At 43.0% G+C, this 9423-nt stretch overlaps 1 protein-coding gene across 1 annotated transcript; it reads left to right on the top strand.

The window, feature by feature from the left end:
- The first annotated feature begins 8118 nt into the window (after window positions 1–8118).
- LOC146547114 (general transcription factor II-I repeat domain-containing protein 2A-like) lies at window positions 8119–9216 on the top strand. Its single transcript, XM_085264008.1, has one exon. It carries the CDS (start codon window positions 8119–8121, stop codon window positions 9214–9216), a length of 1098 nt encoding a protein of 365 aa, XP_085120134.1.
- The last annotated feature ends 207 nt before the right edge of the window (window positions 9217–9423 follow it).

Genomic DNA, 9423 nt, shown 5'->3' with positions numbered 1-9423 from the left:
TCATATGGGTCTGCATGAATAAACTTTCTGAATCCTTTATCATCTGCAACTGAAAATAGTTGTGGATGATTACTATACCTTTCTAATGTGACGTTGGTGTTCCTGGTTCTCTTTCTCTCTCTCTCCCTCCTGCTCTGCTCCTGTGCTACTGAGAGTGTAACTACCGCCCCTCTTCCCAGCGCAAAGCACAAGGCTCATGTGCGGAGTGAAGCGGGAAAAAGGGCGAGAGAGAGAGAGAGGAAAAAAAAACAAAAAACCACGGTTCGCGTCGTTCACATCAAAGATCCGGCTCTAAGAGCCGTTTCGTTCGCGACCGACACATCATTAGTAGGTGTGGGAGTGGGGGTGTGTGGTCTGTAAGCAAAACACGTACAAAAGTGCTGAGTATAATAAACATTCAACATAAGTCATGAAATATGTGTCAATAACTTCCAGTATAACCAGAAATACTGATGAAAATAAACATTGCTCTTCTACGTAAGTTGATTCCCTAAGTGACATAAAAGGCTCAAGACTGTTCTTTCCAGGCAGGAATCAATGTCTACCTGCAGTTCTTTAGCGACGCATGCAACTCACACCATGCATAGAAGTCCACTGTCGAGTCAGTTTGCAAGGTGCCTCTTGCTATGTGTTAGCTAAACCTCAGTGCTCTGGACTATGTGTTTGATAGCGTTGACAGCGTTTTCTCTCGCCACATACAACTGACAGCCTTTCCAACATAGCTGCCCCCAATTTGCAGTGCAAATTGGCTCCATGGACAGGCTGTCTGTGCAGACAAGGGATCCAACGCCTGGTCATCTTCATCCATGATCTCCGGAATCACAATTAGATGCACTATACGTCAAGTGTATGTTTTGTCACGTATCTTTACCTCTGGCGTTTGGATCTGGCCATCAGAACCAATAAGAACCTTAGTCACCCTCGAAATCTGCCACGATGCTCTGGGTAGCTGTTGATCCACTAGCAGAATAACACAGCTCAACAGATAGGGTGCTTCAGGAGGTATATAGGCACTGCTCAATAGTGCTCTTATTTTGACTCAAGAATCATTCTGGCCCATGCAGTGTCAATCCCAGTCGGGTTCAGATTGTAGCCAGCCTTCCTGGTGATTCAAAGCGCACAGGTTATATAGGTTTTATATGGCGTGGGTGATCCTCCAATTAGCAGCAAGGGTGATTGTTAAGTCTAATTGGTAAATGTGTCATTGTGTTTCTTAAATTTGTAAACTCTGAGTTCAATCTACAGGATCAAGACATTCCTTTGTCTCTGACCACCTCTCCAGCCACTCTGTGCTGGGGGAGGTTTTATTGCAGGTACATTCTATCTGGATGGTCTTTCTCTTGTGTTGTAAGCTTCCTGCTTTTATGATCCTTTTGGTGAGCGCGCGCACACACACACACACACACACCCTTGTCTTAGAACCATTGAGGGGGTTACAGAGGGAGGTGCTTGTGTTGTATTGTAACTGTCATGTCAATAAATAGCTGCAAGGGAAGCTGCTCTTTGAAGGATTTTGGGCATGAGACAGGTTAGGAGCGTGAGCTCCAAGAGCTGATTCTTGACTAGGGCTGGGTATTGTCACTGATTTCTAGAATCGATTCAATTCCGATTCACAAGGTCCCGAATCGATTCGATCCATGATTCGATTTAATTCGATTCGATTCGATTTAAATCTGGGAAATTTTGACAGTCAGAAATATAATTCAGATCAGTACATTTACATATTTTTGTATCAATAAAAAGGAAGCTGACACACGCAAGACTTTATCGCAGGTGTAAGCGTCACAGCAGATGCCTTTGTGTCAAAGTAGCTGAAGATAAAACACAGAAAAACATTAAGGTGATTTTCCTGGCCTGGGATTTTATAAAAATATTCTGCAGTACATCAAAAACGAAAGAAAACCATTAATCAACATATGAACATTACCTCTCACGTTACGTTTTGAATAATTTTAAAAAGTTTAAATTTGTTCAGTATTGAACAGCAGAAATGAGGTTTTCTTTTCGGAAGAATGTAAAAGGGAAAAAAACAGCGGCCGACAGCCTGTAAACAACGGTAGACTTGTGCGTAACAAGCAAGCGAATAATGAAGAAAGGGAAACTGTTCGAGAGAGAGAGAGAGAGAGAGAGAGAGAGAGCTGTGCATCGCGTTGGAAGCAAAACAGTAAAAGTCAGAGTGAATTCATGACGATGTTTATGTGAAGCGTTTGGATCTTCTTTTGCTGCTGGTTCGGTCAATATTGTTTGGAGAGACATCAAACTAACAGCTTTAGAATCAGCTCATAAAGGGCGTGAACACAAAGCGCGGACCCGGATCAGCGAGCTGTCGGCTTTCAGCCCCGACCGTGAGAAAGGCGACATCTAACTGATTCTGATCCGCGGGTCACGCTGTGTGTTTAAGTCTATGTGCAGAATCCCTGTACCTGCTCTCATTTACTGTCTTAACTGTTTGGTGGTTATTGAAATTTTGTGATCTTTCACCAGAGATTCTGGCATTTCGGGCAAAATAAATTTATATTAAAAAATCGATTCAGGATTTTAATGAATCGATTTTACGTTATCCAAGCCAGAATCGATTTTAATTGATGAATCGATTATAAAAACTCACCCCTATTCTTGACCAAAACTTCCCTCGTTAGAGAGTGAAAAACCGGTTGAAGATGTTCTGTTATGTTTTGTGTTCTTCATGAGGAATAAGTCTCTAAACTAGTGGGGCTTGTGGAAACACAGACCCAACAGTGATACTCTCCTGAGGGTTTGTAGGGGTAAGTCTTCAAGATGTCTTTATCGTCTCTTGAGCACGGTAACTGGATATGAATGTTGAGCCAAGCCAAGTCGCTGGGCAGTGACAACATTAGCTATGAAAAGGATTTCTGGAGCTGCATGATAAGGGACAGACTGAATGAAACTGAGGCCACGTGCAATGTTTGGATATCCTGACGGATAGTTCTCAGGGAAAGGTCTTCACGTGTGCCTGCTAGGCCCAGCTGCTGAGCTGTAAATGAGAGTAGCATGTAGCTGTCAGAGCCATCCTCCAAGACAACATCATGCCCAGATTCTTGTCACCGTGTCTCAGTAGGACTCTGATCACTTTAAAGACTTGAAAAGAAAAAAAGAGAAATTAATTTATTTGTTTGCATGGTTAAAAATAATTTCATGTACGACCAAAAACATTTTAAGTTAAAAACATGCGTGTAATATATTATTGTGGTGATATGGGAATTGAAGATAAGGATTTAAGCTATAGCTGTGGGAAGAAATAAGAGAATGGACTTGATCTGGCTGTATGCAATAATATCATTATTGGTGTGCAGGCTGGGGTTTTTTTTGGTGGTGTTGATAAAGCAACTCAAATTCTGGATTCTGGATGGATTCAACTGGGTTCTCTCTGGATGGAAATGGCGAGCCTGTGCCCAGATTTTTTAAGCCTCGCCTGAAAGAAATGAACCAATCAGAACAGTGCTGACAAAAAAGTGGCTGGCACAGGGAAAACAATCTGACCTCCCACATCATTAAGAACCTGGAAAGGTTCATCCTGGATCAGTTCCGACCCATAGTCAGACCACACCAGGATCCCCTTCAGTTTGCTTACCAGGCCCATCTCGGAACTGAGGACGCCATCATCTATCTGCTCGATCATGTCTACACCCTCCTGGACCAGCTAGCGAGCAATGTGAGGGTCATGTTTTTTGACTTTTCCAGTTCTTTCAACACCATCAGGCCAACCGTCCAGGATGATGAGCTAAAAGCGATGCAGGTGGATGCTTTTCTGGTGTTCTGGATTGTTGATTACCTGACAGGAAGACCACAATATGTGTGTCTCCCACAGTGTGTGTCTGACAAGGTAATCAGCAACACAGGGGCGCCACTATCCTCTCCCCCTTCCTCTTCACTCTCTAGGGTGGTGTCATGTGTCGCTGTGTGCAGGCAGGAGAAGTGAACCCTAGTGATGTGACGTTCTGTATCGAGGCTTCGAAGCTTGTGTCGAGTAATTGAGGGGGCGTTTCCGCGATGCGCGTATCGAGGCTTGCTTCATTTATGGGAGGAGCTGAAAATGATGACGTCCGAAGCCTCGCTGCCCAGCTGTACCACGTGACTGGTTCATGAAGTGGTTCGAACTTTGCCGCGAGATATGACAGCGATATAAACCCCTCAGACTTCATTCAAAAATGTGGGTGTTTGATGGAGAGTTGCGGTTAGTGAGAGTTTGGAGACAGTTTGGAGGTTTATGAGAGTGAGGAGAGAAAGTCAGGAGAGAATGGAGCCAGCTAAGAAGAGGAGGATGTCCTCCCCTGTGTGGGAACATTTTGATCTTATTCCTCCCAACAAGGTATGTAAATTTCTACAGAAGATGTATTTTCATAATACTGATGGTGCCATACAATTTATGTTAAGCTGTCTTGACTTTTGTACAAGGTGAAGTGTTTGCTATGTGCCAGGGAGCTGGGATATAACAACACCTCATCCATGCTTAGGCACTACAGAGCTTTGCATGAGAATAAGGGGAACACCGATTGTGGAGCAAGACCAGGTGAGCCATCAAATGCCATGATAATATAGCATGCAGTAATGTTACTAAATGATATAACAATATTATACAGCTGTAATAAGTTACGTGTGTGATATTTATATTTGTGCTTTGTCTTTATTGTCTTTCCTCAGGAGAACAATCTCAAATAGATGTAGACCTGGTTAGCATGGTGATTGAGGACTCCCAGCCATTTAGCATTGTGGAGGACAAAGGATTCAAAAGATTTGTTAAATCATTAAATCCTAGCTATGTTCTCCCCACTAAAAAGGTCATAAAAGCAGTGAAAATTTAGTTTTTACAGAATAAAATGTGAACAGGCAGGACTGAGGCCTCAGTGTGTAGCTGTCCATACCTCAACGTTACAAAAGCACAACTACTGTCCACACCCCAACCACACCTCACCTCACAGTAAATGATCATTTCCATTTTAAGCATTTCCAAATGATCATTTTCCATACTGCCAGTATAAATATACACAGTGTACTGCCATCACTACAATATACATGTTTTACACACTCCTTTTGTTGTTGACATTTACAGGCTGTGTGCAAAAGGCCACACTCTTCAAATTCATGCCAACTAATATTTTTATGTCCAGTAGGTGTCCTACTAGAGCAAATGAAGCTTCAAGAAGCTTTGCACTGGAGTGAACCAATTGGATGAAAAGCTTCAGTGCTTCATGAAGCTTTATCTGCCCATCACTAGTGGACCCAAAGTGCAGACTCAGAGGCAAAACTTGAACTCAAAACAGCTTTAATGCTAAGCTCAAATGCAACATAACTGGATATTTCCCCCCCCCCCAACTTACACCAGAAGACTGACAGAACACACAGCATAAATGAGGGTAGATCGCAACACCAACAAACTGAAACACAGGGCTTAAATACACAGAGGGAGCAATCAGGGAATGAGTAACGGGAGGGAAACACAGCTGGGGCAAATCAGGCCTAAAGACAAAGGAAGCAAAACCAGATACATTAACATAAGACATGGACCTTCAAAGTAAAACAGGAAACATAACACAGACTGAACTTAGAGACACAGACTCACTGTCTGGACATGGGGAAATAGCAGACAGGGGAGACAGCAACTAAGGATTACACAGAGACATAAACCATAAGAAAGAACTCTAACAAAGAAACCAAAGACTAGAAAAGATAAATAATATAATAAACTCAAACCTCTGGGTCAACGACCCAGGCATCCTAACAGGTGGTGATGGAGAGGCGAATGTTGTCCAGGATAAAGACACTCCATGACGTTCTGGCTAGCCACAGGAGTACGTTCAGTTTGAGACTGAGATTACCAAAAAAAACACCACTGAACGACACAGGAAATTATTCCTGCCTGTGGCCATCTCCCCGTACAACTCATCCACCTAACACACTGTATACTGCAATAGCTACACACTTTTCGCACATGCTCTTCTTTCTTATTCAGATATTTATTAGTAAATATATATATATATATATATATATATATATACATATATATATATATATATATATATATATCCATCCATCCATCCATTCGCTTCCGCTTATCCTTTTCAGGGTCGCGGGGGGCGCTGGAGCCTATCCCAGCTGTCATAGGGCGAGAGGCAGGGTACACCCTGGACAGGTTGCCAGTCTGTCGCAGGGCCAACACACAGGGACAGACAACCATTCACACTCACATTCATACCTAGTGACAATTTGGATTATCCAATCAACCTATCCCCACAAGCTGCATGTCTTTGGACGGTGGGAGGAAGCCGGAGTACCCGGAGGGAACCCACGCAAACACGGGGAGAACATGCAAACTCCACACAGAAAGACCCCGGCCTGATGTTGGAATTGAACTCAGGACCTTCTTGCTGTGTGGCAACAGTGCTAACCACCATGCCTATATATATATATATATATATAGGTATATTGTGCTATTTCTTACTTTGTGTATTGTCAGTTTTTGTTACTGTTTGTACTGGAGCGCTGTAACCAACATAGTTTCCCCTAGGGATCAATAAAGTATGCTGATTCTGATTCTGATGATTCTGATTATACACTTTATACACTATACACTACAATTTATACACTTTCACAGACATATGTCACAAATTCCTTCACAAGAACGGTAACAAAACATAATACAGTCATAAATACATCATAAAAACCCTGGTCTAATTAAAGTTTTTTGAAATAAAAATATCTTCAGCTGTTTTTTGCGCTGAAAACCAGATAGAGAGGACAGCTTCCCAGGAACCTGACTGAGATGTACATATATTTCCTGGTGGTTCAGGGCAAAGTACGATGGAGGCGCTGAAACAGATCCTTGCTGGAGTCCAGAGAGCAGGATGATGATTGAGTCTCTGGGAAAACTGGCTTTTGAGCAGCTGCAGAAAGTAAACATGGTCTTCTATGAATCAGACCTGACAGAGTGTGGCATCAATATCAGAGCAGCATCAGTGTACTGATTATACACAGATCTTTAAAGAGGAGAGAGGACTGTACCAGGACAAGGTTTTCTGTTTTGTCCATCTCAGTGTTTAGGAGTTTATGGCTGCTCTTCATGTTCATCTGACCTTCTTCTGCTCTGGAGTCAATCTGCTGGAAAAACAAACACCCTCCAAAAAGAATGAATCAAGAGAATTTGCAGAGACACATTTATTTCAGAGTGCTGTGGACAACACTTTAAAGAATCCAAATGGACATCTGGACTTGTTCCTCCACTTCCTGCTGGGTCTTTCATGAAAAACTAACTAAGTTCTGCTACAAGGACTGCTGACAAAAACAGGAAGTAGCTCAGTGACAATTCAGAAAACAGTCGAGGATATCAAGAATGATAACAGTGAGAATCTGTCTGCAGCGAACAGCATCAACACGTAAAGGCAGCAACAGGAACACCAGGAGCAACAGGACAGGAAGGGTTGATATTGCCGTGAGTTATAAAGGAATCAGAAGGAAAGGAGACAAAAACCACTCATGGCTTGGAAGGAATGATCAGTCCTGGTGCCTGGGCTGCTTTCATGATGGTTACTCTTTGTGCCACAACAACAGTGTAACATTCAGTCGTCTCCCCTCCTCATCCTCTGTCTCTAACAGAGTAGCAGTGTATTTGGATGCTGCTGCTGGCACTCTGTCCTTCTACAGAGTCTCTTCTGACAGCCTCAATCACATTCACACCTTCAACACCACATTCACTGAACCTCTTTATCCTGGGTTTGGGCTTCAGAATGACACCTCACTGACTATATGTGACTTAAAAGAAGACACAGAGAAAAACTCAGAACTCTGAAATCATCTAAAACAAAAATTAGCAGTGAGCTGCCACAGTATTTCTTTCCAAAAGAGAACAACAGGCAAAGCTTTTTGCTTTAAAATCCTCCTAATATGGCTGCTGCTTTATCTTTAGGTGTAGGACTAAATAGTAATGGCAGTGTGTGAGGACTGTCCTGGTATCAATCTGTCCTTCTAGAGCAGGCATGGGCAAACTACGGCCCGGGGGCCACATGCGGCACGTTAATCGTTTTGATCCGGCCCGCCAAACTTGAAAAAAAAATTAATAAATTAACCTTGTTAATGTTTTATTTCCCCTGCAATTCTGATGTCATGAAGCTTCCCTGGAGTAAGCTTGTTAACGTCACCACAGATGGATCTCCAAATTTAACGGGAAAAAACGTTGGCCTGCTGAGGAGAATCCAGAATAAAGTGAAAGATGAAAACCCTGATCAGGATGTCATTTTTCTCCACTGCATCCTCCACCAGGAATCTCTATGTAAATCGGTGTTACAGCTGAATCATGTTGTGAATCCTGTGGTGAAACTTGTCAACTTCATACGCGCACGGGGACTTCAGCACTGTCAGTTCATTGCGTTCTTAGAAGAAACTGATGATGATCACCAGGACCTGCTTTATCACTCCCGTGTCCGCTGGTTGAGTTTGGGCAAAGTGTTTCAACGAGTGTGGGAGCTCAAAGAGGAGATTGGCGTGTTTTTGGAGCAGCAGGGGAAGACTGATGAATTTCCTGAGCTGAGCAACAAGAGCTGGATGTGTGACTTTGCGTTTGCTACGGACGTATTTTCACACTTGAATGAGCTCAACGTGAAACTGCAGGGGAAGGAGCAGTTTGTGCATGACATGCACACAAACGTGAAAGCCTTCAAATCCAAGCTGGCTTTATTCTCCAGGCAGATTTTGAACACGTCATTCACTCATTTTCCTACACTAGCCACGCTGAAAGAGGCCGGAGCAAAAGTAAAGAAATACAGTGAGTCACTGGATGCACTACACGGAGAATTCTGCCGTCGGTTTTTGGATTTCGATAAAATTGACAAGTCACTGGCCTTTCCTCTGTCACAAGACCCCGAAACAGCTCCAGAGGAGCTTCAGCTCGAACTCATCGACCTTCAGTCTGACCCTGCCTTAAAAGAGAAGTTCAGCTCTCTGAAACTAAATGACTTCTATGCTTCACTCAATGATGCCGTGTTTCCAAATCTAAGGCGAAAAGCGCAGATGATGTTGGCTTTGTTCGGCTCTACCTTCGTGTGTGAACAGACATTCAGCGTCATGAACATCAACAAAGCCAGCCACAGATCCAAGTTAACAGACCTACACCTCAGATCCATCCTGAGAATCGCCACAACAAAACTAACTCCAGACTTTGATGCGCTGGCTAAAAAAGGAGACCAACAACACTGCTCCCATTAAAATGTGTGTCTCTCCGTGATACGCACGTTGTTCAAATGAACAGCGCGCGCAGATCAAATATAATGCTTCACAGACTGACTTGCTGCAACTGTTTCGTTCTTGCACTGGTCGTTGTTGACTTTTGGCACCGGGGAAACAAATTGAATAAAAGGAACAGGACAAGTACATCTGCATCTCCTACCGTTTTTGGAAAAAAAAAAAAAAAAG

The sequence above is a fragment of the Mchenga conophoros genome, linkage group LG23 (genome assembly GCF_057382185.1).
Source record: "Mchenga conophoros isolate Kocher_MC1m ecotype Shallow Benthic linkage group LG23, M_conophoros_male_GT1.1, whole genome shotgun sequence".
NCBI classification, from domain to species: Eukaryota; Metazoa; Chordata; class Actinopteri; order Cichliformes; family Cichlidae; genus Mchenga; species Mchenga conophoros.
Note: the sequence above shows the minus strand (reverse complement) of the source record. Positions and strands in the feature narration are given on the sequence as shown.

Bases quoted from the DNA above. Each gene is read 5' to 3' on its own strand.
- LOC146547114 (XM_085264008.1), top strand. From the start codon at position 8,119: ATGAAGCTTCCCTGGAGTAAGCTTGTTAACGTCACCACAGATGGATCT.